General features: G+C 51.7%; 1 protein-coding gene across 4 annotated transcripts in view; it reads left to right on the forward strand.

Annotated features, from left to right (window-relative positions):
• Positions 1-32: 32 nt before the first annotated feature.
• The window catches only part of CACNA1H (calcium voltage-gated channel subunit alpha1 H), a 228,278-nt gene continuing 202,914 nt past the window's right edge, over positions 33-25,396 (forward strand). For all 4 annotated transcript variants that reach the window (XM_066977739.1, XM_066977742.1, XM_066977740.1 and 1 more), the window contains exons 1-2: positions 33-177; positions 500-797. In XM_066977739.1, coding sequence (XP_066833840.1) covers positions 515-797 — 283 coding nt within the window. In that variant the 5' untranslated portion in view covers positions 33-177; positions 500-514. The remainder of the gene's footprint in view (positions 178-499; positions 798-25,396) is intronic.

Consider the following 25,396-nt stretch of genomic DNA (forward strand, 5'->3'; position numbering starts at 1 on the left):
GCCGCACGCCGAGCCCCGGCCCCCCCCCCCCGCTGCCTTCGCCTTGCTGGGGGTGTGTGGGGGGGGTCCGCCGCCTCCCCGCGCCCCCCCCCCCCCCCCCCCCTCCGGCAGCCCGGTCCCATGTGAACCGAAAGGCACGGCTATGCTCCTGGGGGCACCGCGCTCCGCCGAACTAAGGTAGGACCCCCCCCCCACCCAACCGCGAACACCCCCACCCCCCCTTAGCAATTACCCATCCCCTAAAATTAAAAGCCGGGGGGGGGGGGGGAAGAGGGAAGGGAGGATGGATGGATTGGGGAGGTGGGGGGGCGACACCCGGCTTTTCGGGGGGGGTGGGAGCGGCCGCGCCCCGGTGGCGGCTGAACCCCCCCCCCCCCCCCCCCCAACGGGGCGGCTTTGTGGCGGCTGTGAGCGCCGGGGCCAGGTGGGAGCCGCGCCCCGCAGGGGGGGGAGAGGCCCCCGACGCCCCCCCCCTTGACCCCCTGCCCTTGCCCCGCAGGTCCTGGCCGCTACCATGAGCGATGGCGAGAGCCGAGAGCCGCGGGCGGCCGGCGGCGAGGTGCGGGTGCCCATCCCCGTGGCGCCCCGCCGCCCCCCCGAGCCGCCGCCGGAGGATGCCGGCCCCGGCCCCGGCGGTTCCCCCGCTCCCGGCGGTTCCCCCGGCCGCGACCCGCCGCCCGAGCTGGCCTCCGAGGAGGAGGAGCAGGTGCCGTACCCGGCGCTGGCACCCACCGCCTTCTTCTGCCTCAAGCAAACCACCCGCCCGCGCAGCTGGTGCCTCAGGCTGGTCTGTAACCCATATCCTTTCCCCGGGGGACAGCACCCCCCCCCCATACCCGGAGCACCCCCCCCCGTGCCTAGAGGACCCCTCCCATACCCAGAGCATCCCGCTGGGGCTCTGTATCCCCGGGCTCACCACCCCTGGGATGCTCCGAAGTCCCCGGGGTGTCCCCAGCATCCCTCCTGCGTGCTGTCCCAGTCCCCATCTCCTGGGGGGTACAGGGGGTTCTGCCCCCACATCGCACCTACGGGATGCTCGGGGGGTGTGTGCCCCCCTGTGCCACCCCCTGGCCTCGGGGGGGGGGGCATGGCACGGTCCCAGCATCGCCCCCCCGGGCGGCACCGGGGCAGGGGGATGTGGGGGGCCCCGAGCCGCAGCCCCCCCCCCCGCACCCACATCGGGGAGAAACCCTTGGGCTTTGCATCGCCCTCGGTGGGGCGGGAGGGAGCGAAGTTTGGAGACGGCCTCGTATTTATTTTAGACGCGGTGGGGAATTTCAGACAGGCGCTGCCCCTTCTGCTGTTTATATAAGAGCCAGGAGTGCATGTGCGCCTTCTCGTCGCAGGGAAATGGAGCGGCTTGGAGTTGGCTTTGGAGGGCACATGCCTTGCTCGCCTCGTCCCAAAAACTCCCCTTCGCTTTTGTTCCTTCCCAACTTGCTGCCGGGGGAGGAGGACGACGGTCAGACCTCGAAATCTCCCCCTCCCCCGTGTCCTTTACCTAGTTTATTGATGTTAAAGAAAAAAGAGCAGCCTGTTCCTCTCGGTTGTGACATGCGGAAAACTGAATTTTACCCAAAATGCTCGTGCGAAGGCAGAGTTGTCAGTCTGTCTTGGTGATCTTCAAAAAGTGAGCTTTCAGCTGTGCTCCGCACGTCAGCTCGGCAGCATTGACATTGTGCAGATAATTAATGCTTTTACCTATCCCTGCTACCTGCCTGCAGCTTGCTGCCTGTATCCTGCCGCTGCTGTTAAGAGCATTATTTATTAATATGGTTATTATTGATCTCCCTTCAGTTAACCAGAGAAACCCGTGTGCATCTGAGATCCCTGTTTTCCACAGCAACACCACCAAGCCGAGTGTTGTCATTAGGGGGAATTGCACAATCCTCCCCAGAAAGCTGCCTTAATCCGTTATTAGGAGAAATCCTTGGAGGGAGAAACCCCCAATTGTTATGGCCTTGAGTCTCCTGTCGATTACAGTAGGTTTATGTGAACTGTTGGCTTCCACGGAGAGGTTTCTGCTCTCCACTTTTGCGGGAGGAGAACCGGGCTCTTCCGTGTGCGAATGGGAGGGAGAAGTAAACAAGTAGCGGCTCTCCGCGGTGATGCTTCAGCCGTAGAAATATTAAATGTAGCTGATGGTTCCCTGACAAGAAAAAATGAAATACCAGGTCCTTGAGGGGCCCGGGGGAGGGCACTGCGCTCCTCTTATATCAGAGGGGGAGTCGAGGCAGATCTGTTCCCTCCAGCGTGGGTTATCGCGTTCCCAAACTTTGGGGGCAGGCAGGAGGGTGAAGCCTTCTCCCCGGGTTTTGGCAGCGGCTCGCCACCCCGAGAGGTGCCCTGGGTTTGGCATCCCCAGAGCTGGTGGCAAAACAGCCCGCAGCTGGAGGAGAACAAAGCAGCCTCACCGCTGAGCAAGCGAGGCTTCTGGAGAAGTGGATTCAGGTGTGCGCGTGCCGCTGGAGGGTGAGGCTGTTTTTATTGTCGGGCAGAACTTTGCATTTCAGCATCTCGCCAAAGAACTCACGGGAGAACAGATTCCTTTATAAAACTTCCCCGTGTGACATAATATTAGATGGAAATTGTGACGGTTGGTTAAGAGGGAGGCAGAAATCTAATAAAACCGCATAAGCCCCGTCTTAGAGCGTTGTTGCTGTTGGAGCTGGCGTGTTGTGGCTGAGCAGAACAATGCTCGCGACGTATCGCAGCGAGAGGGACGAGCCCCTGGCTGGGATTTTTCCCCTTCTCTCCCCTCCCGGTCGCTGGCAGTCCCGCACGCTGCGGTGAGAATTATCTCTTGTGGCGGCTCTGAAGTTTCTTGGCGAGAGCGCTCGTCTCGCCGCTGCTTGTGTTTTCTGAAGCAGCGTCGAGCGACCCCGAAGCGAGATGTGGTCTCGCTGGGGAGCCGGTGCTGTGCCCGGGTGGTGCTGGTGCGTGTCGGGCAGCTGGCATCTTGGTGCTGAATGCCGCTGCCGACGGCTGGGAAGCTTGGAAAGCAGCTAGCCGGGGAGGCAGCTCGAGGAGGAGCGCGGGCGGATCAGTGCGATAAGGGCAGAGATTCCCCGAGTGCCTGTCCCGTGGAGGCAGAGTCACTTGGAAGAGGGGAGGGAGACACGAAGGTGGTTTCTGGCCACTCGTGCGGTTCTGGTGACTCTTCCTGCCTGCACGAAAGCATAGATCCATAAAGCATGATAATGAGCTTTATGTTTGCATTAAAATCTCTGTCTGGTACAGAGAGAGAGGGGTGTAACTGTGGTGTCTCTTAAAATCTGTGTGAGGAGCTTCACTGAGGTGCTTGCTCATCTGGGGAGCACTAAACCTTTCTGTACAGCAGGTTTCCTCCTTCAGTGGTGCTTTTTGCTGTCCTTCGCTCCCTTTGGGATTTACTGGTGGGGGGGGAAGCTAGGGGAGCTCTCCCTCTGCGCCCCTAATGCCTGCGGCCCTCCTCTCCCCCTGCTCGCAGAGTATTCCCCGGTGTGGGAGGACATCTCTGTGCATCTCTTGTGGGATGCTCTGCTCCAAAACTCTTGCCCCTGCCAGCAGGCGGAAAGACTTCAGCTCTGCACCCCCAGGGAGTACAGAGGGTGTCCCATCCAGTGTGGTCGGGGTCCAGTTCATGGTAGGGCAGCCCCATGGGATGCTCCTGGCAGGGGCAGGGAGCCACGCTGTGGGGTTTGCCCCATGGACCCGGGTGCACGAGCATCCTAAAAAATAAATGCCACAACAGCACGGGGAAGGCTGAACCTCATCAATCCCGATTACTGGAATTGCGAAAGCAGCCCAGCCGCTCTGAATATTTCTCGTTAGCAGAGATAGCACAGACCTGTGCCCTGCAGCAGGTGGAAGTCCTGTGCCTCTCGGCCAAAAGCATGGTTTGCCTCTGGGGCTTAAGCAGGGGGGGTTACTGCCGGGCTTAGGGATGGCTATAAAAAGCTGCTGCCTGGTTCCCGGGGGGACAGGTGGGGCGGGGATCAGCTTTCGGGGCCGGGAGAAAGCCTGGCTGTAGGCACGTGCCTGCCCGAGGTCTGCGGGAAGGGGGAAAATCGGGGAGTGGGCAGATGGGGAAGGTGCAAGGTTGTGGCTTTCATAGCTGCGCTCCGTTTGGCAGTGTGAGGAAGAACCTGCAAAAATCTCTGTTCTCCCCCCAAAAAAAACGTTTGCACGGTTTTGTATTAACAAAAACGACAAGCTGCTTAGTTCTTAAACAACAGAAAGCAAAAGAGCTGTGAGGAGCTGATTTTCACACATGGCAGCAGTAATCAAAGAGTTGTGCCCATTAAACTTTAATCAAAGGAACAGAAAGCGCTCGGGCTTGCTCTGGGTCTGGTTCGTGCGATGTTGCTGTACAGATGATTTTTTTGTCAGGCTGTTTGCTGTGTTGTGTCACTCTCGCATTTGGCTTTCCTAAGCGATGACTTCGGCACAGGAGTCTCCTTACGAGCTCCAGGGTTGTCTCCAAACCCAGCTTCAACCAGAAATTCGCTTGCATGTGGTGGTTTAGAGCAAATGGACAGCTTGGATGGAGTTCTTGTGACGCGGGCAGTGCTGAAGTTGAATTCTTCACCGTCAAGTTATGTTGTATTTTCCTTCTGTTAGAAGCAGCATTTTTATTTGCCTTTTTTTTTTTTCCTAAGGTATATAATTGGAAGTGCACTTACTTATTTCTCCAGTCCTGGATCTCCTACGTGGGGTTATTTATAGAGGCCTGTGGGTGGGGTTTTGTGTGCACGTTGGGTGCACAGAGCAGGATTTTGGCGTTGAGATCCCGCAGGGTCCTTCCCTGGCTGTTCACGAGCCGTCAGCTGGCAGCTCCGCAGAAGCACCGTGTGCGTGGAGATGCTCTTTTTGTGTTTTTTTTTTCTTTCTTTCCCGTAGACTTTTGGTCTTGCTGATGCTTAGTCCTGTGAAGTGCCAAGTGACGTTCAGGCGGCTGCAGGCTGTCCCTGCGCCTCGGGCCGGATCCGGCCAGGGGTCCTGGCTGGGGCTGGTTCAAGCAGTGTAAGGCAGGGCTGGGCTGACACGAGCAGTCAGCACCGTCAGCATGCAGGAGGTGAAGCAGCTGGAGGAATGAACTCCGACTCCGTAGCCCTTGCCAGCGCGTGGCCAAGGGGGTCTTTGCTGCGTGGCTGGCAGGAGACGTGTGCTGTGAGCCCAGCTGCACGGAGCAGCACAGAGACCTGCTTCCCATCACGGTGCCGAGTGGCAGCGCGGCATCCATAAGGCCAGAGGAACTTTGCTGCTTGTTTCGTGATTCATAAAAACATTTCATGTTTCATAATAGGTTGAGTTCTGCGTGCTTTAGTCGGGGGGGGGGGGGGGGGTGAAACAACCTCCTGTGATTTATTTTCTCAAATGGCTACAGAGCTTGTCGGTGCCAGCAGGTTTCTGTGGGACTTGGCTCTGTTTTCCTATTCGGGTAGAGTGTCTGCTTGCATCAAACCTGATTTTTTTTTTTTGCATTATTATATATTTTTTTCTGAGGTATATCTCCTTGCTGCACTTGCTGGTTGCCCTCACGAGCACTTTGGGGGAGACCTAACACTCACACTAACGTCCTGCCTGTTATTTCCAACCCTTCCTTGGTGTAGGTGTCTGGAAGAAGTACACTTGGGTGGTGGGGAAAAAATGTATTTCATGCAAAGTGGTGCAAGTGATCTGTGTTTAACACTCCAGTCCGTGCCCAGTCTGGAGAGGACTGAACGGTGTGCTTGGCACTGTCGCGAGTCGTGCTCTGACCCGAGGCTGGCAGTTGTTTCCATTCCTTGTTGCACAAGTTCTGTGCACCGGCTCCTGCTTCTGCTGCAGTGCTGCAATTTGTGGCTTTGGGCTTTGTACTGCAAGCACGTGGAGGTGTGGATGTAAGTGACCGTGTCTGGGCTCCCGTCGGTTTAGCCAACTTGGTTTGATTGCATTCTGCTTCGTAGCCGGCGTGCCTGAGATTTGAAGAGCTTTATCAGGAAGCCTTTGCTTTTAATCTGGCCCTATTCAGGCTGTATCCTGACAAGTGCACCGGGAGGCTTTGACCAAATCATAATTTGTCATCTCTGAATATAAATATTGCAGTGAAAATATTTAGCGTGCTGTGGAAAAACCCGTTACCGAGTAGCTGTATTTCTGGCCTCATCCTGGGAGCTGCTGAGCACCCACGACGCCCACTGAACGTGGTGAGAGGCGCAGGTGCTGCGCACCCAGCAGCAGCTCCCACTGAGTGACAAGCAATTAGGAAACACAAGTAAGAGAAGTCTTGCAAATTGTAACTCGTCTAAAAATATGCTGTCCACATGTGTTTTTAGCTCCTTTCATTTCAGCGTTCTGTGTTGGCTCAATACATCTAATCAAGAGTTTAGTCTTGGGTTTCCCGTTCAGGATCAGCCGACAGCATCTCAGTTGGCCTCTCCCCCTGGCACCACCAAAACCCATCAGCCCTGACCTCTAATTTCTGAAGCACTGCTCATGTACTGCCATGAAATGCCCTTTATTCCCACCTTCTGACCAAGCTCATGGATAAGGGTTGGAATTTTCCCCCCTGTGCAAAGCTGAAGCCTGTGAGATTTGGGAAGGATGTGACGAAGCAGCTGGGCAGCCAGGGGCTGGCTGCAGGCTCCAGCAGGCGTTGGTGGGTGCTTGGCTCCTGTTTTCAGAGGAACTTTTGCAACAAAAGAGGTCAGAAAGCTAATTGGAGGAGTGCTTGTAGAGCAGGTGGGGTTTTGCTGTGGTTCTTTGCAGCGAAGATTGGCATGAAGTGACACCTGTATGAACTCAGGAGTGCAAACTGGGAAAGCAGACAATAATCTGGTGCTGGTGCCCAAGAAGGGAAATGTGAAATTGTGCCTGATGGAGTGAAGCCGGACTATAACCGGGGATGGGGGGGAGTCTGGCCAAAGCATGAAAAGTAAATCAGGACTATAAATAACAGAAAGAAAATTAGATCTTTGACTTAAAACAACAACAACAAAAAAACACTTTCAGCAAGTTGTGTTTACCCCTGCTCCTTTCTTCCCCCACCCAGATCTGCTGCGGCCTTGCTGAGCACCGCTGGGGCTGCTCGCAGGGCACTTGGTTTCTGTCCCTTTGGATCTGGGTTTTCCTTACAGGCTGAGGGCGCACTGTGTCAGGGTTGTATGAGTTTGGGTTTTCCTTACAGGCACTGTGTCAGGGTTGTACGAGTTGACCTCAGCATTGTCCCAAGTCAGAATTGCAACAGGTGTGTAAGGGCAGCTTTAATCTGCAAATGCACTTGGAAAAGTTTTGCTTGCCCATTTCTTCCTTGTTCCTGAACCTACTTAGTGCTCCTATTTCTACAAAAGCCAATTGATTCAAAAGTTAACTCTGCATCCGCATACAACTTACAATACCTATAGCTTCACAGAAGGTAGTCAATATTATTTTAGAATATGTTTGTGTGTGCTTTTCCTTTTCTGGTATTTTTATTTGTTCCGTATTGGATATTCCTGCTGAGAGAGATTCTAACTTGTTGCATCACATTTTAGTAAAAATTATTTGTAATATCTGTGAAATATCTACAATTCACTTTTTGTTTTCAGGCTGTAACTTATAACACATCAGAGCCATTAATTCGCTACTTTTCATGGCATTTACAAGATGCATCCCAGACTGCACTTTGTGAAGTTTTTCAATTGCCTTCAGATTTCTCACCTCTCAAATCTGGTGGGAACCAATAAATGCAGTTTCAATTTGCAGTTTGTTTACAAGTTTGCCTTACGTATTGAGACCATATGTCCTTTTTCCAGCACGTCTAGATGCCAGATCCTTAGAAATGTGAAGCAAAGTATCGCTGGCGTTGCACTCTGCTGGTTAATGGGAGCAGGAGATCAGAGCTTGGAGTTAGTGTCTCTTTTTTTCTTTGTTGCAGATGAAGTTTATGCAGTGGAGCCCCAGACTGGATGTAGATCTTTTCCTGATAATCATACAGCTGTTTCTAAGATGTTTTACCACATTTTAGTGTACTTTCCTAAATAGAAAAGTAGTTTTAGGTTTTTAGTAATTGAGTTTAGGCAAAGAGCAGTACCTTTGCAGAGCCACAGCGGGACTGTGACAGCCAGCCCTTGTTTTACCTTCTCCTTGGCTTTTGTCACCGCAGTTTTGGGTCTGGGGCTGGCAGCCTCCGCCCGGCTTGCTTGGAAGCAAGATCAGAGATTTATCTGACATGCTCTCTGTAAATGACATGTTTGGAGTAACTCCATTAGAGCGACTGGGATCGCATTAGTTTACAGTGAATGAACTCTGAATCATGTTTCTGTGTTGTTTATTTTTAAATTGCTTCTGCAGACAAGCAGCGCTGCGAGCTGCCTACTTACAGAGCTCCCATTAGTTTTCCGCTGGATTTCACGAGCACGTAGCTCGTCATCTGCGCCTTCCTTGTGCTGGTGTAAATCAGGAGGGGTCCCCAGCTCCGTGGCCTGCATGCCCAGAAGCACGTGGGTGGGCTTTGCTCTTGCCCCACGTTCCTCTGTGAATTCGACCCGCTTGGGCCCCCAAAGTGTGCCGCAGCAACCTCTGCTATTGGCGTCGAAACTCATGCAAGAAATATGTTACCTCTATTTGCACAGATGTTTTAAGGGAACTTGAGCTCGGATTTTGCCCTTAATTCTTAAGGTAGCATCTGGCATTCGTGTCCAATCCATTAATCCCGCCATCGAAGCAGCATTGTGATTTTAAATAAGATCTACTTTTAAGTGAATATTTAGCTTCCTGGGATGGGAGGGAAGTTATTCCGCAATCTCCCCCTAACAGTTAATTCTAAGATAACTGGGAACAACTTAAAATCATCAGGGTACGTGCTGTATTTCTGAACTAGCAATTAGGAGTCATCAGGCTGCATAGAGACAAATTGGGAGTGAATTAGAGACTGATGAGCTCTGTGCAGGGCTCCCAGGGCTGTTCGCAGCCTCCTGCCGCAGCGGAGCCTCGGAGCGGTCACTCCGGAGGGGTGGTGGTGGGGCCCTGACAAGATGCAGCTGTAAAAGACAATTTCCCTCTTTCTTTCCCTTAATAAAAATCTGTTCTGAGCGCTGTACCAGGCAGACTAGTTTTGGCAATGGATTAAATGCGCAGCTTCGAGATCTAATTTTGCCTGTTTCAACTGACAGATGGAAATTGTGTGCTTTCACAATGCTACTAGTATCTCGCGAGTTTGCTCAGAAGCAGAGCCTCTGGAAGCCATCCGGAGAAATCAGACAGCCCTGCGTGTGTGTACATCTCTGTGATCGTGGTTTCTTTAGATGGAGAGGTCGAGCCGCAGTGCTGCTCCGCGCCTGTTTCCTCCCCCCTCGTCCTGCAGAGTAGGAAGAGGATTTGCCTCAATTTCTAAGATCCCATTAAACCTTCCTGCAGAAAGTAAGCCACAGATCGTGGTACGTGGCGCCTGGGACATCTGTCGTGTTCCACAAGGCTGGAGAGTCCCGATGGCTGGGACGCCTGGTGCTCGGGACAAGCAGAGGTGTCTCGGGAAGGGCTGTCCCCTGGGGCCCTCAGGAAGCTCGGCGTACCCGGCTCTTCCATCCCCATCGCTCTCCCCTGTGCCCCTGCGGTTGTTTTGATTTTTTCTGTTGTTCAGCTGCACAGGGCTCAAACCCTCTGGGGTTTGCGGTGGGTACGCAGGTATTTGCACGGAGATCTGCACCTGTCTCGGAGGAGCTGCAGCCCAGGTTTCTTCTTGACGTGGTTAAGGAGAGGAAGGATAAACTGACACCTCCCTCGTTGGCAATGACAGATAGGGGAAGGGATGAAGAGCTCGCAGGGAGACAGCAAACCGCAGCTCTTGGTGCTGCAAAGGGAAACTCTTTGGGCACAGATGATGGAAAAGCAGAGGAACACACAAATACACTGTCTGTGTGTACAACATAATATGTATCTATATCTTTTTGCCCATGCTTTTGTTTCTAGCAGAATGGACTTTACTTTGTAAAGGAACAAAAGCCCTCCTTGTGCAGGCTGACAGCAAACGAGCTTATTCCTTCGTTGGGTTTGTCCATGAGGATGTGGTCAGATGGATGTGGGGGTGCTGCCTGAAGCCCTGGGGTGAAATAGTGAATCCACAACAGCTTTGTCATTGACTTTGGGTTCCCACCTGTGGAGAAGCAGCAATGATGGTTTGGGTTTGGAAAAGAATCCAAGATTGTTCTTCTTTGACCCCTTGTTCCAGGTGAGGTAACTTCAGTGCCAGCAAGGCTGATGGGTCCAGGAGCAGGATTTAGCCCTAAACACACAGTGTATCCCCAGCCTCTTATTACCAAGCCCTTTCGTAAGTGTGTTTGTGCAGAGCCTGTAATGGTATAATGTACACTGTAATTTTGTTGTTAAATCTGAGCCACTTTGGCATGGTGGGGACTAGACGGCTTATAGCGATTGGAACATTAGGGCTTATTGAATTTCATAGCCTGGGGGACTGAACCGCACAGAGCAACTCTTGGAAGAAAATAAAAATACCCCATCCATTTCTCCTGAATTTCTTTTTTTCTAGGATGATTTTTTCCCATTTAAGAGGTTTGGACTTCTGGGCACGGGCAGAGGGGTGGGGGGCAAACACTGGGATGGTCGCTGCGCCGTGACAGAGGCTCTCAAGGAAAGAGGCCTGGATCTGCTCCCAAGGGCACTGGTAAACACCACGCCTGTAAATATGCTGGGGTTTCCTTCACCTCACTGCTGTCAGCTCTGGCAATGGAGCGGAGGCAGTGTTTTCCCTTTTTCAGTGATCCCAAGCGTTGTTTCTGCAATTCCAAGTGTGTGCCTGTGCCGTAAACACTTCTGTCACGCTCACGTCTGCTGGGGCTCTCCCGGACACTGCGGTGCAAACCTGGACCCTGCGGGGTTTATGGGGCAGCAGGGAAAACCCACTCGTGTTTCTTGTATGCAGAGAGCCTCGTGCAGGGCTTGTGAGCACCCAGCGCCGTGTCTTACACCTCATACCCTGCACTTGGTCCGTGCCCTGTGAAGTCCCCAGGTATTATCGAGGATGCGGCCCTGTGAGGCAGAAGCCGGTTTAGTTTCTGCACGCTGCTGTCCCCTGCTTCTCTGATGAGGGTCGGTAAAATGCTCGCTTTGGGAAGTTCTAATTTTTAGTGTCTGTGTGATCTGGAGCCTACCTGCTCTGGGCAGAAAAGGTGCTATATTTCATATGGGCTTGAAGGGGACTTTACTGTTATCAGAAGCTTGTTTCCAGTATTAAGTATGAACCCGTGCTTGAATTGATCATTTGGCATTTTAGGGGAGGGGTCTTGGCCTGCTGAAGCTGGGGGTGACACAGTCATCGAGGCCAGTTTTGGGGAGAAGGAGGGAGTTTCATGGCTGGGGTCCTGGCTGGATGCTGTTCCCACCTGCCACAGACTGACCCCTTTTTCCTGACCCCATCTCCGCGTGTCTCGTGTACCTGCCCTGATGCCTCCAGCTCTGTGCACCCATTACGATGACCTGAAATCTTCACCTTGCTGGAGCAGGGTGTGCCGTGACTGGAAAAAATCAGTGCTCAGCCATAGCAAAATGGAGGGTCTTCTTAAGGCTGTATTTATTCTGTTCTTACATTCAAAATTTTTTTTAAACATGTCTCTCATTGAAACTTCCCAGGCCCTGCTGAGTCATGGCTGTTTTCTTGTAGCTCCGTTGAGTTTTTGACAAGAACCTACTAGGCTTTCCTGTGAGTGTTTGTCAAGGGATGGAGCTCGCAGAGCTGCTGCTCGTGTGCACGGGCAATCAATTATGGAGCCCGTTTGCTGTTCTTCTTATTCATGTTTGCATCAGGGCAGCGTTTAGGCTGAGCCCAGCACCGCTGCGAGTGCTGCAGAGGGCACGGTTAGAGGCAATTTGGGGCTCGGGGAGCTTCAGGGAAGGAAGAATTTCTGTCTTCTGGCAGAAAGCAGGAAGGGAACTGAAGCCAAGAAGCAATGAGGTGACTTGTGAGGGGCCGTGCAGCAGGGTGGGGATGGATGTTGTCTCCTTAGGAGCTGCAATTCCTCCCGTGAAGCATCTCCAAAGTAGCTTGCTTCCTTCTGAGCACTAACTTCACTTGGGAAGCGGTTAACAGAGATGAGTACTGATTTAGGGAGCCGTGCACAGCATGGGGTTGGTGCTCTCCAAATGCTCCAGAACTTCTGATTGCTCTGGCGTAGGCTTCAGGAGGACTGTGGAGAGGGAATAACCTCAGCCAAATCATGGAAAGCTTTGGATGCTGCATGGGCATCAGCAGTCCTGTCTTGCTGTGACCTCCTCTGCTTTTTACTGTTGCTTATCTGAGACCTGTTCTTGCACGTGAGCTCCATGGGCTGGGAGCTCCCACCACGGAAGGATGGTTTCCTGCTGCATTTGTACGTTCCTGTAGTCCCACTGCACCCCAGCAGGGCTGCTCGCTTCGGCAAGGGCTGTAGAGTTTGCCCTTAAGCGAGACAGGCGGGATCAGGTAGGCAAAATCAATCCCCTGCCTGCTCCGTATCGCTTTGTCCTGATAAGCTGTCAGTTTAGCTCTAAATGCTGCGTTTGAAAGCACATCGCTGCTCTCCAGGATGGGTCGGTGTCAGCAGCAGTATGAGCTGAAGGATGCATTTAAGCCACCAGCTCGTCACAAGAAAGGGGAGCTACATCTGAGCCATCGTTCCTTGGCAGCCTGTGATCTTTCACAGGTTGCAGAGAAACTTGGTTGGATAAAATATCCTCTGCTACCTCTGAGTCAGCCCTGCAGTTTAATGCTGCTGCTAATAGCGGGTTGTGGCAGTGAGGAGCCGGAGGTGCAGACGAGGTTGGGTGGAAAGGAGCTTGTGTTCGCCAGCTAGGTGTGGGCTGACCCCTGTCCTGGTGCGAGGAAAGTGGGAGGGACACAAAGGGGACCCCCGAGCCGTTCCACGGCCATGCTTGGGGCAGAACCAAGGCGATTGGGACTCAGGCCATCCCCTCAGGGCGGTGGTGCTGCACAGGGTCCCTGGATGTCCCATCTGGGGGTCACTTAAGGACCTCGTTGAGGCTGCCCTTAACCCTGCGTTTCCTGGCTCTGCCTGATGTAAGCCAGAGCCATTGCCTTGTCTGAACGCTGGCTTTGCGGCAGGGGTGATGGATTGCAGCGTGAGCTTTACCACCCTTCATCGCTGCTTCCTGTGCTCTTTTGGCCCGTTATGTTCAGTTCAGTCAGAGTTTATTATAAATAACTTCAGATAGCAAGCTGAAATATCCCGGGCTCGCTTTTTTTTTTCTTGGCAGTTGCAGAGTATGAATCGGCTTCAAGGCAATTGAGGTATTTTAACATAGCATTTACAGCCCGTATCTATACAGAATGTGACTTGTGTTTATAGAAGTGTGCCTTTAACAGTCTCTTATCAAAACATATGGGACTCTATAGTTGGATGCTGGGGTTCCTCTAAAGCATTCCCCAGACAATACAGTTCCACATTGCATTGTCTTGTGATGCCTGTAGACATAACTGAGTCTGTAGTTCTGCAAATCCAGTCATGCGCCTTCCCTGTCTGGCCTGTGGTGCTCGCTTCTCCTCCTCCAAGCGCCTTGCAAGAGCCTCTGAAGCTCCCTTATCGCTGAGTCCTCCTTTCGCCCGTGCACGTCCTTGGCAGCCAAGGCAATGTCACGATGCAGAAAAGCACATCGTGCAAAACAGGATAAGGTATCAGCAAAATGGAGCGACGGGCTGACATAGCGGTACGGTTGGGAGCAGCTAGTGGTGAATTAGCCCCGAGAAACGAGGCTTGCATTTTTCCCCTGTTGCAGGTCTCAAGGAGGTCTTGTTCCAGGACGATCACTCCTTGTTTGCGTGGCACGCCCTGGGGTCAGGCTGGGCACCGGGTCGTCAGACCATGAAACGGGGAGATGTCCTCCCACAAAGACCTCGGTGCATCAGGGAATGCTTTTGTCCCCAAGGATGCGTCCCCATCCAATCTCACGTTGGATGCTTTCCAGGTTTTATGCAACTTCAGATGGCTCACGGCGCAGTCTGTTACCAGCCGGTATTTCACCTGCCGTGGGGAGGGAACTGGCTGTCCACGAGATGCCCTCTGCGCCGTAACACCCAGACCAGCATCCTTAAAGAGGTGCACGGTCGTGTTGCATTTAATAGGGCTGCCAAGAAGAACGAGCTCTCTGACTCTCATCCCGCAGTATTGTTTCCTTTGGTACACTGTGACACGCTGCCCTTGCTGGAGAGCTTGAGAGCCTTCCAAAAGCTTCAGTTTCTGATTCGGAGCCTGTCCAAGCTTCCATCTCAAGCTTTTTTAGCCTGTAAATTAGAAAGAAAGTTTGAGCAAAAATTGGCCTTCCTGTGGTAATTGTCCTCTCCAGCCCACAGATTTTAATGGGAGTTGGGCATGCTGAATCTCTAGGTGGCTGTGCAAATCTCATCCCCCTTCTGAATTAAATCATGCTTCCTCAAGCCCAAAGAAGGTCCTTTGTTTGTCTGGGTGCCTGGGATGGCCCTTAATGCTTGGGTTTATATCTCATGCCTATTTGTTACAAGTATGATTGATCCGTTTATTTCAAGGCATTGTTTGCAGAGGACTCTGGCGACTTTCGGAGGATAATGCTCTGTGTCTGAGCAGTATTGTCTAAATTAAGTAATGAAGTTGTCTGGCCGTGGGAAGAGTCTGGTTTGCCTTCCTGGTGGATGTAAACACTTTGATTTACACAAGTTGGCGGGCCGGTGGCCCAGGCCGTGCTGCAACTCCCAGGATCGACCCGCCGGCTCCCAGTGGTTCCTACCAGCCTTTGGAAGGGCTAATAATGGGTGACCCTACTGAGCTGCCACTTCTGGACCCAAATCCCAACATCTGGCAGCCCTCGGTGGGACCGTGCAGCCCCTTGGATGCCACATTTTTTCCAGCAACGTGTTTCAGGCATCACATAGCTGTCCAAAACAGAGTCCTACAGCTCTTGTGCTTGCTCGATGTCTGAGCATCTCCGGCTCTTGTATCTTCTGCCACCGCTGGGCCTGGGTAAGCTCCCCCACTGGCCTGGGTAACCTCTCCTACCAGCCTGGCTGGATCTTTGTAGCTCTGGTGGTGCTCAGTGTCTTTTGGATGGAGAAACACCTCAGCCGTCGCATGGTTTTCCGTGGGTGTCCGGCAGACCCCTGCTCCTTGGGACCCCTCCAGCTGGGAGGGTGGCTCCGCACCGATGTCCCCTGGCTGCAGCGTGACGGCTTCTCAGGACCTGTCTGTCCACTAGATGTCAAACCTCTGCTGCAGAAGGGGTGCTCCAGCTCATGGGGGAGGACACAACTGCAGCCAGCGTCTTGGGAGCACAATTGGATTCGGCATCTGACACGGGCGGATGTCCACGGATGACCTTGCTACCATCTGGACAACGTGTGGGATTTCAGCTGGCTTTCCCTGTTGAGATATTTCAAATTAAAGCAGGGTGGGAGAAGGGAATGCATTTTTTTTTCCTGGAAGTGTACGAATTATTTCCAGTGAAATGTTTCGAAGGTTCAGTTCTCCTGCAGGTGAGGGTTTCAGATATGCTGCTGAAGGGACTTTTGGATTTAAAAGCAAACCTATGGGGACCTGCTTCTGATCTTATCTTGCTTTTACACCAGTTTTTATGGGAAACTCCTACTTTAACATGAGCAGCTACTGATCATCATGGGCGTGATTTGGAGCAGAATTGAAGTCTCCCCTGAGCTGTTGCTGGATGTGGATGGGGCAGGAGCGAAGTCAGGACCGCTGCTCTCAGGCAGGCTGTGTGTCTCTGGTGCTACTGCTTGCACCAGGGATGCTTAACAACTTGTGGCAGGAATTCAGTGTTCCTTTTGTCATGATGTTTTACTTTCCCTTGTTTTTTGTTCTTTTTTCCTCTTCTTGTTTGTTCCTGCCCACAAGATGGGAGATAGATGAACTTTTGGGCTGGCCCAGTTGCCTGTCTGTGTTGGAGCCGGCCACACAAACACGGTTGTAGTTTTACTACAGGGGAACTTTACGTTCCCCTGCATGTGTCTGATCCCTGAAGGCTTGGCTGGGCTCCATGCTTGGGTGCCCCAACGGAAGGAAGGATGTCCCACTTGTGCAGATTTACAAATAGCCCAAAGTCTGCTGTGACCCCACCACGCCAGGGGGCCCGATGCATCCAGCCCTTGGCATGTGCTGCTTGACTTGTCTCAAAATTGCCGTCAATCCATATCTCCTTTTGTCTTAATTAAGAGAAACGTATCTATACGTGTGTACTTCTTAGTTAAAGCATGAAGATCCCTGTTTGGGATTATTTTTAGTCTCTGAAATTATTCATGAGGCTGCTTTCCCTGATTTATGACAGTACCCAGCGCATCGCCATGTAAATGACTTTTAAATGGAATGTTTCAGCAGTTTTATAAGAATTCCTCATGTGAGGGAAAATAAACAGTTTGTCATTTACCAGACTGTATTTGATTATTAGATTTGTTACTATAAACATCAGGCTACGCTTCCTTAAGCTGAAGCTGCCGGATATGTATGACTTCAGAGAGTCGTAGTGTTAAATAAAAACTAACCTGACGTGAGGAATCAGCACAGGATTGATCAGACCCGTTCCCTGCTGGCCAGGCAGATGCTTCTTGGCCAGAAATGAATATCTGATGTTAAGATTAAGGAGACTCCATTTTTTTTTTTTTACATCTTGTTCAAAGAGCGCACAGGCTATGAAAGGTGAAGGGCATGAGCTAGGTGTCCTGGGGTCTCGGTAAGGCTGTGGTATTCCAGCCCTGTGCTCAGTACAGGTCTTGTGTGGTGTTTGAGGAAGTTAATGCGAAGTGGCAAGCATGGGAAGAAACGTACAGTGCTAGGGTAAAACCTCACAGCTCTGGTGAGGGGATGGGATGGGCAGAGCTTCACTGATGTGCACCGAGGCATTTTATATGCAGGCACCTGAATGGAAAGGCCTTCTTATGAGTGGAAAAATAACCATGCAAATGCATCAGTCCCTTGGTACAGGGGTGTAAAATACCTCTCAGACCCATGGAGATCAGGTCTAGAGAGTAAAACGTTAACCCAATAACTGCGTGGCAGGTTAGGAGCTTCTTATTTGGCTCATCTTTTTCCCTCAAGTTTAATGCATCCTGTGTGGAAAGGAGTTCTCTGTAAGCCCGGTGACTTGGAGGAAGATCCGGGCTGGAAGGACTGTAAGGAGCATTTGGGAAATGGCTGCAGCTGGGCATTGGGCTGGCTGCGTGGTGAGGATGTGGTGCAGTGAGGGACACCTGATGTCCTTGGGCCTCAGTGCATGCAGTCGGTGATGTCCTGGTTCCAGCCCCACGTCTGCAAACCCCAGCCCCACGTGCAGGGGGCATTGGTACATCCCCAGCGTGCCTGGAAGGGAACAGAGCAGGTACCAGGACAGGCACAGAACCAGCGACACGTCTCCTGTCACAAGGCCCCAGGCCTTGGCTCGTAGATCCCATCCCCGCTGCCCTGCACCCTCTCACCAGGAGCAAGCAACGTGAGAGAGTTACAGACAGAAACGGGCAGGGAGAAAAATCAACCATGAAATTGGTAATTTGAGGAGCTCCACGAGGGACGAAAACGCTCGTTGTTAGACACCATGTAATTGCATCGCAGTGCCCGTGGTTACAGGAGCCAGCCAGCCTTGGTTTGCTCAGGAAGAGCCCTCCTGCCTTCTGACACCCGTCTGCAGGCACCTGCGGGAGCAGGGCTGATGAGAAAAGCGTGTCCCCTCTCCCACTGCAGCAGGCCTGGCCGTGATTCCCTGCATCCCAAATTCTTCCTTCCTTCCTGCTCCTCGGCAGTGCTTGGGTTGGCAGGGGCGAGAGCCAGGGAGGGCAGGCGGGAGCTCGTGCTGCGTCTGTCACGGGAACTTAGCCGGAATTAGCGGCAGAGCCGAGCGTTGTGAGTTGGGCAATAAATTCTGCCGGGAATATGGTGTTTGTCTGGGTGAGCTGTCATGGGGACGGGCCCCGCGCGGGGGGTGATGAGCTGCAGGGCAGCCTGGGGAGGAGGCATCGTCCTAGGAGGAGCTGCCTCCCCAAAACCATACCTGTGGCTGTGCTTCGGACCATCTCAAAATATACCTCTGAGGCACTGCAGCCAGAGGCAATGGAAAGCAGGGGCTCGGTGCCACTGCAGGACTTCGGCTGGGTTTTTCTCCTTTGCTTCTGGTCGCTTTTCCCAGTGCCTGAGCCGGGGAGCTGTCCCTCGCTGTCCCTGGGGCCGATGCCATCCCGTACACACCCTGGGCTCTTGCGGAGTAGCAGGTCTCTGGCACCAAACTTCTCAGGGGTTATAAATCGTGTTTTTATATGTGGACTTGTTTTGCTGATTCTTTTTATTCCGCCGTGAAAGGCTAATGCTGCCCGTGTTGTAAAAGTAAATCTTTGCCCTCTGCTTTCTGGACAGCAAAGGGCCGGTGTGCTAACGGGGGGGAGAGAGGGAGGGCCGGGGGGCGGCTGCCAGCGGGATGCGCTTCTCCCCTGGCGCTCTGCGTGCCAAGATGCCTTCAGATGGCTCCACGAAGGCTTCCCTGCAGTGCCAGTGCTCCGCCAGAGCTTTCGTTGTCTCCAACCGCATCCTGGTGGCACGAGGAGGGGGATGTCTGCTGGCAGAGGGGGTCCTGGCGGTGTCTGGGTGTGCGTCTTCTCCCCTTGGGACCTATTTCATTGTGTCTGCCTGAAAACATGGCCTTTAGCTCCCCTTGCTCCTTAAATGAGTCTTTTTTTGTGGACATCTTTTAGTACAGTTTTTGCTTTTTATCAAGAAAACTTTTTTTTTCCACTTTTAACAAGGAAAACAGCACATCCCTGTGTATTTATCCTTTCAGAAATTATCCTTTCAGAAACTTCGGATGTATAGAGCCGTGCTGAAACTAATTCCGGGTTATCCCAAGTGTTATAGTAACAGTTACAGTATAGTGTCCTCTTTAAGCTTAGCTCGTTTCAGCCTGCTTATGGCAGGAGCCTGCACGTGGCTTCGAGGCGAGCAAGCCGCTGCAGCAGGCTGTGTTTTCCTCTCTTCCCAAGGCTCATTCCCTGCTGGTGTTTATTCACCTCCTGGGAGGCTGCAGCAGCCTGGGGCCGCTCCTCAGAAAGTGCTGCCGAAACTCTTGCATCCCCATTTAACCCCGGGATTAACACTGGTGCGATGTGCTCAGGAGCAGTCATCTGCTGGGGGAGCTGCTCTGCGCTGAAGGACCGTAGCAGGCTTGGGAGGGACTGTGAGGAAAACCCGTGTATTGACACTAAAACCGAAAAACCACGTTGAAAAACGGAACCTATTTAATGCCTAATGACCATCTATTATTTCCCTTTCCCTTACTGTTTTAAAAACAAAGTGCAGAACTTGTAATACTCGGAGGATCACTTTCGCATATGCAGCTGTGCTGTACATAATATGCAGCACACGTTCATGTTCAAAAACCCAATAAAACTGGTAATTAGCCCCTGAAACAAATTAGAGCAGAAGATACAATTTTATTTTACATAGTGCCTTTTCTGCAAACTGCGTCTCAAAACACGTTGGAGAGTTAAGTAATGCAGAGCTTAAATAATAAGAGCACTGGGAGAGCAAATTAATAGAAAAAGGATGGATATCTCTGCAAAGCCAGAGAATTAAGGTTGGAGGAGCGGAGTGGAGGCTGCTTGTGTGGGTGCCATGCAGAGTTTTGTGTTGCCCCTCGGTGCTTTGGTCTCCCCGGGTGTTGAGGAGGGGACGCGTCCGCCTGCGCGGGGCAGGGAGGTTCTGGCAGCGGGCGCAGCGCAGGCAGGGCAAGCAGAGCGGCGAGACGGATGAGGTATGTGCAGCAGGCTATAAAACTAAGGAGGGCAATTTTGAGCCAATTTGTTCATCTTTCCCTTTCATGGCTGAAGACAGAGTGGCTGTTGCACCGCAGCGCTTCCTTCCACTCCCTCTCTGCCTCATTGACTCAGCAGCTCGCTTTAAATCTCGGCTGCAAGTATAAGTTTTTCTCCTTCCCTATAACTCTCGCTCTTCGTCTCCGGGCTGTTATTTTTAATGCTAACTTTGTAGCTGTATTTAATGCTGGGCAGTGCCGTGGGGATGCAGCCAGGCTGCAGCACCGTGGGCAGGGAGCAGCAGGCACGGCCGAGCCTTGTCACCTTCTCCATCCTTGGGACTGGGGCTGGTAAATCCTCCAGCAAGACCTGAACACTCTGGGGAAGCTTGGAGAGAGTGGGGAAGAAAAGTGTGCAGGCTTTCCATGGGGCTAAGGGACCTAAGGCATTGTCTGTGTCTTGCCTTGCTAGAATGGAGCTCGGATTTGGGCCAGGCTGCTTTTGCATCATCAAGAGAATGAGGAGAATTTTTATTATTATTATTATTTTCTTCCTTTTAAAGTTTCTAAACCAGGAGCAAACACCAGGGCTGAGAGAAGCCTTGTGTCATGGGCAGAAGAGAGCTGCTGCAGATCCCGGTGCCTTTGGGATGCTCTCAATACGATCCCCTTACTCCCGTGTCCCCATAGGGGCTCGTCTGTCCCTCTCCCCCGAGCTGTCCCCAAAAGCACCTCGAGTCTTCAAACCCCCAGCCTCAGCAGGGTTGATGGGCTCCATTTACAGCCTCATTACGGGGCAGATCAGTGCAGAACCAGCTGAAACAACATCACAGTGTTGACTTGAGATGGCAGAAGGGTGAGGAAGCCTGGCAGAGACATTTCTTGCTCCCTGCTTTTTTGCCCCAGATGGATTTGGTTTGTGGAGTGGGGCAGAGGGAACGGCCCCACATGTGGGGACCCTGATATAGGGCTGGGTGTTCACAGGTCTCTGCGTGGCCCCTCAGATCCACCAGGACATGGACATGGGGCTGAGCCAAGGGAGTGGGATGGGAGCAGCGTCCTACCGCCGCCGTGACCCCAGGAGCCAAAGCTAGAGGAGCTGGCGGTGCTTTGGGGTCACAAGGAGAGCCCTGTCCAGGCCCAAATGTGGAAGCTCGCATTTCCCTCTTTGGTGGAGGTGTCTGCAGCAGCAGCACGATGCGCCATTGATTTTCCTTGGACGGTTACGAGGTGGCCGTCGGCCAGCCCGCGGGACCTGCGCTCAGGCTGTGAGCGGTGCGGTCTGCTGCTTCGGTGCTTTGAGGGCGGCTGCTGCATCTGCAATTTCTCAGTTTCTGGTTTTTTTTTTCAGCACGTCAATCTGAATGTTTGTTTGCTTTGTGAAAGCCGAGCTGTTGCATTGAATGGGAGTACGGATGCAGTCGTGATGTGAAGGATGAAAGCATGGCAAGGCTGCGAGAAGCGCTCTTTGGGGCAAGTGAATGTCTAAGGGAGAAAAGCATATCAAGCTTTTCGGGTTCAGAGTCATAGCTTGAGCAAAACGTGCAACTTTTGGCACAAAAGCTGATGATTTTTGTGCTGGCGTATGGGAGATGGTTGCTCCTGCATGCAAATTGCCCGTGAAGGTCCCGGGAAGGATGCTTCTGCTCCTGACCGTCGCCTTCTGCAGCTTGCAGCGAGCAGGGCTCCCGTATTGCTGCTCCCTTCCCTGGGCCAAACTCAGCCCCTGGAAATCTGTGGTGACTCTGGTAGTAAAGTGGTAGCAGGAGGGAGAAACAGTATTTTTCACAAAGCAGCAGTTTTTAACGTGGGGTTTGCGCCTGACTCCTGGTGAGAGGTGCCGTGCTGCTGCAGGGAGGACACGGCGGTGACCTTGCAGGAGGCTGGGTTTGTGCCAGCGTTGCAGACTCAATGGCTTTCTAAAGCTCTGTGTGAACGATGACCATTAACACCACAAGTTTTAACAGTTAACCATCCTCAGGTGCCTGTTTCTGCCAGCCAGGGCTAATTGTCTGGGGTAATTGAGCACCTGGATGACCACAGCAGTTGTCTTACAGAAATCCAGGGCTGCTGAAAATTGGGTACAGAGAGTCTTCATCTGGATACCTCAGGGTCTCAGACTGGGGAGTTTTAGGCTCCTGATGCCGTTATTTCTGTTTCTGAAGAAAGAGGATTTCAAGGTTCCCATAACCTGCTTCTGACTGCTCTCCAGTTTGGGTTTGCTTCCTCACACAGCCAAGTGCTGAGCTCAGGTCTTGGCAAACATTTGTGGCTCTGCTTAAAGTTAAAGGGAAGTTGGAACATTTGAAATCCTGATGTTTAAAGCAATCTGCAAGGTAATACAGTTCGGTGAACCATCCTTCCCTGTGGCAGCTCATGGAGAAGGCACCAGCTTCCCCTCTTCTCTGTACACTTACCTGATGCTGTTCTGGGGCTCTGAAAAGTTTCCCTTGTACAGATGGTTAACGAAGTTATATGTGTGTGAGCTCAGAAGGGATATGGCTTTCCCTATGTTTTTAGGCCATTTATAAACTGAAAGAAGCCTGTAGGCCTTCTGTAAGCTGAAAGATGAAATCATCTCCTGAAGCTATGCTGTCGAGATTCAGAGTGATTTTTTTTGGGAACCTGGAGCAGTTTGTACAGTGCTTTTAACTCTTGCTTTAGTCTGATGGGATTTCTGCATCTTGTTATGTGGTGGATAAAATAGTGTCCTTGAGGAAAGGAATCACTCTTTTATGAGACTTAAAATACCTACCTTTTTCTTTTCTCTAGAAGCCTGCTTATTTAATGTGAAATTGGGCCATGGCGATAGGTACCGGAATGATGGCCGTGGAAATAAAGTCTTTATCTTTTAGGGCAAAGCACAGCTTGGGCAGAAATGGGGCAAGGTGTCTGATCAGTTTGCCCCTACCCTTGAAGGAGCGTCTGAAGAGGAAGGGTCCTCCACGGCCTGGAGTCTCTGAGTTTGACAGCGAAGATAAATTATCAGCGCACGCTTGGGCCGAAGGAGGGTCTAATCCTGGGAGCAGTTAATGGCTGAAGTCCTTCATCGGGCCGAGCCCCCGGTGCTGCCCATCGTGGTGTCAGCACCTGCAGCTCTTCAGCATCAGCCGTGGCTGCCCAAGGGCTGCCCAACACAGTGTGAAAACCAACCCAGGGACAGAGCTGTTGCTACCAGCCGACCTCGACAAGGTGACAAGGTTGCTCTGAAGACGGTTCCGTGTGCCTTCATCGAGGCACGTGTGCTTGTGGGATGGTGAGGAGGGTGAGCGGGGGGAAAAGGGCTCTGTCAGAACAGGCGCTTCTGCGATGTGTCCCGGGTCACTCAACCCTCCTTCACCCCCTTAATGACCTTCCCAGGCTGCGTTACTTTGATAACTCAAATAACCTGGAGCTGAAAAGGCACTGAAATAGTCCAACCTGTCCATGCGGCCCGTCTTCAAAGCGACATCCTTCCCTCTGAGCTGCTGAGGATCGTGTACATTAAACGGCTTCCTGGAAAGCTTTGCTCTTCAAGGCCACGGTAGCATTGCAGTACTGCAATTTTAAAGGCCTACATTAACCCAACAGCAGTATTTAATAGGACAAAACAAGTAGCATTTAAAATCCTTAGTCTAATCCTACCCAGGGTAAGTTGTTTTTAATTCTGCTTGTTAAGTCAATTAAGCAGCACTATTAGGGTAATGATTTAGGCTAAAGCTATAGACGTTTCTAAAAAACATCTTGTAATTCTACACCTCATTTTTTTTCTGAAGGGTGCATTCTTGTAGGTGGCATTTGTTGTGTGCCTCGAGCACGGGCATGTCGAAGCTGAGAGAGATGTGGTGACTTGATTGCCAGGAGTATTTTACCTTTCTCTGGCATCTTTTAAAGTGTGTTTCTGTCCTTGAGTCGTGAGGGGTCGTTGCTGCCTGTTGCCGGAGGAGAGAGGGGGAGTCATCTCCCTTGTCTTCAGGGCCGGTAGCAGTGGGGTGCTTCGTGTTTTTGTGGTTTGGGCAGTAATGCATCATCCCAATCATTTGTCATCTTGACTGTCTTGAAGCCAGGAGCATCACTGAGCTCTAGTCCCCTGGGAGGACGTGACTGTCATTAAGCTTGGATTTCGTCAGAAAGCAACGAAGTTATGTTTTTTTCTTTTTTCCTATGGCAGTGCTTTATGACAATGATGTTTCAAGAGTCTTTAGCCTTGCAACCTTCAGCTTCTCCAGCGTAGTGGTTATCAAACACAGTCCCTTTCACGTCAGCAGTCTGAGTGCATTCGTAAGTTCAAGCAGCAGGGAGATGCTGAGTGAGTTTTGTAGGTGTGATACTCCTGACAATCTGCAGATCGTGGGACATCCCTTAAGCTTCAGCTGGCTGGGAGGATGTACGTGTGTTCCCTCAAACCCGCATCTTCAGTGGCTGACTAAATACGTATGGATACATGGTGGATATTTTTTCTAAGATCTCAGAAGAATTTCACCCCATAAAGATGTTTGCACGTGAACTTAAATTAGCTTTGCGTGCTTGATTCTGCCACGTTGGCTGGCATCGAAGGAATTGAAGAACTGGCTTCAATCGAGACGAGGTAGCTACCTCCCACCAGCGGTGGATTAGCTACATACAGTGCTGTTAGGCAGAAACCAGCTCACGAGCATCCCTGCGCCTCGTGGTCCTGGGCGCCCGCAGCCTGCACCTCCTGCCGCGGTCCTGCCTCCGTGCTGCCCGGCCGGGCTGCCCGCAGCAGCAAGCCAAGCAACTCCCTCTGGAGTGCTATTAATATCTTTCTTCTACAAGTCTCACAGTCTTATTATGGTGAATAATGAAAGCATTTTCCCTGACCTTTGCCCCTTCTATCCAAATTGCATTCTAACAAGTATGTGTATTTTCGACCCGTCACATGATGGGAAAAAGGCTCTGTCCTATTCCGACAGAATTAAAAGAAAGTCCGTTCTAAGAACACATCCAGATGAAGGCTTTCCTATTGGCAGCTTATTAATTTGCTGACTGCTGTCTCTCTTTTCAGTCCCTGTGTTATGATGAACTTTAACAGCATCCCAAGCAGTTGTATTAAAGAGAAGCACTGAAGGAGCTTCTTGCCATTGTCATTTAATTGCTACATGGGAAAACAGTTAAGATGCCAGGTTTTATAATATCTGGGGCTTGATTTTAATAAAATGGAAATAACAATTTTAGACTTCCCAGTCTCTCTGGGAGAAGGGCTGTCTTTCTAGCCTGTTTGTGCAATACCTGGTGTGATGGGATCCTGTTCTCTCTTGGGCTCGTGGGTACTTCTGCATTACGAATATCTTACCGTTCAGTGCATTTACTTACATTTGTTGCTGTTTGGAGGACTTTAAGGTTCTAGAGGATTTTATTTAAAACTTAGCAATCTTCTAACAGGTCTGTGTTAGATGTTCATCCACTGATACAACACGGAGATTCCCCCAAGGGGTCCCCATATCCAGAGGTGATGCTGCAGGTGGAAAATTTTGGAAGCATTGCCCTAGCACTATCAAGCAGAGAGAAACAGCTGTGGACCTGAATATTTGTTGATTTTATCAGATTTTTCTCATATCGGCAATCCAGTTTGGTGAGCACATTTTGCTATTTACGTAAACAAAATACTTTTTAAAATTTATGTACTATGAATAGAAATCCCAAATGTGCTAACCCGTACTATCTGACAGTTTCT

The sequence above is a fragment of the Anser cygnoides genome, chromosome 15 (assembly GCF_040182565.1).
Source record: "Anser cygnoides isolate HZ-2024a breed goose chromosome 15, Taihu_goose_T2T_genome, whole genome shotgun sequence".
Taxonomy (NCBI): Eukaryota; Metazoa; Chordata; class Aves; order Anseriformes; family Anatidae; genus Anser; species Anser cygnoides.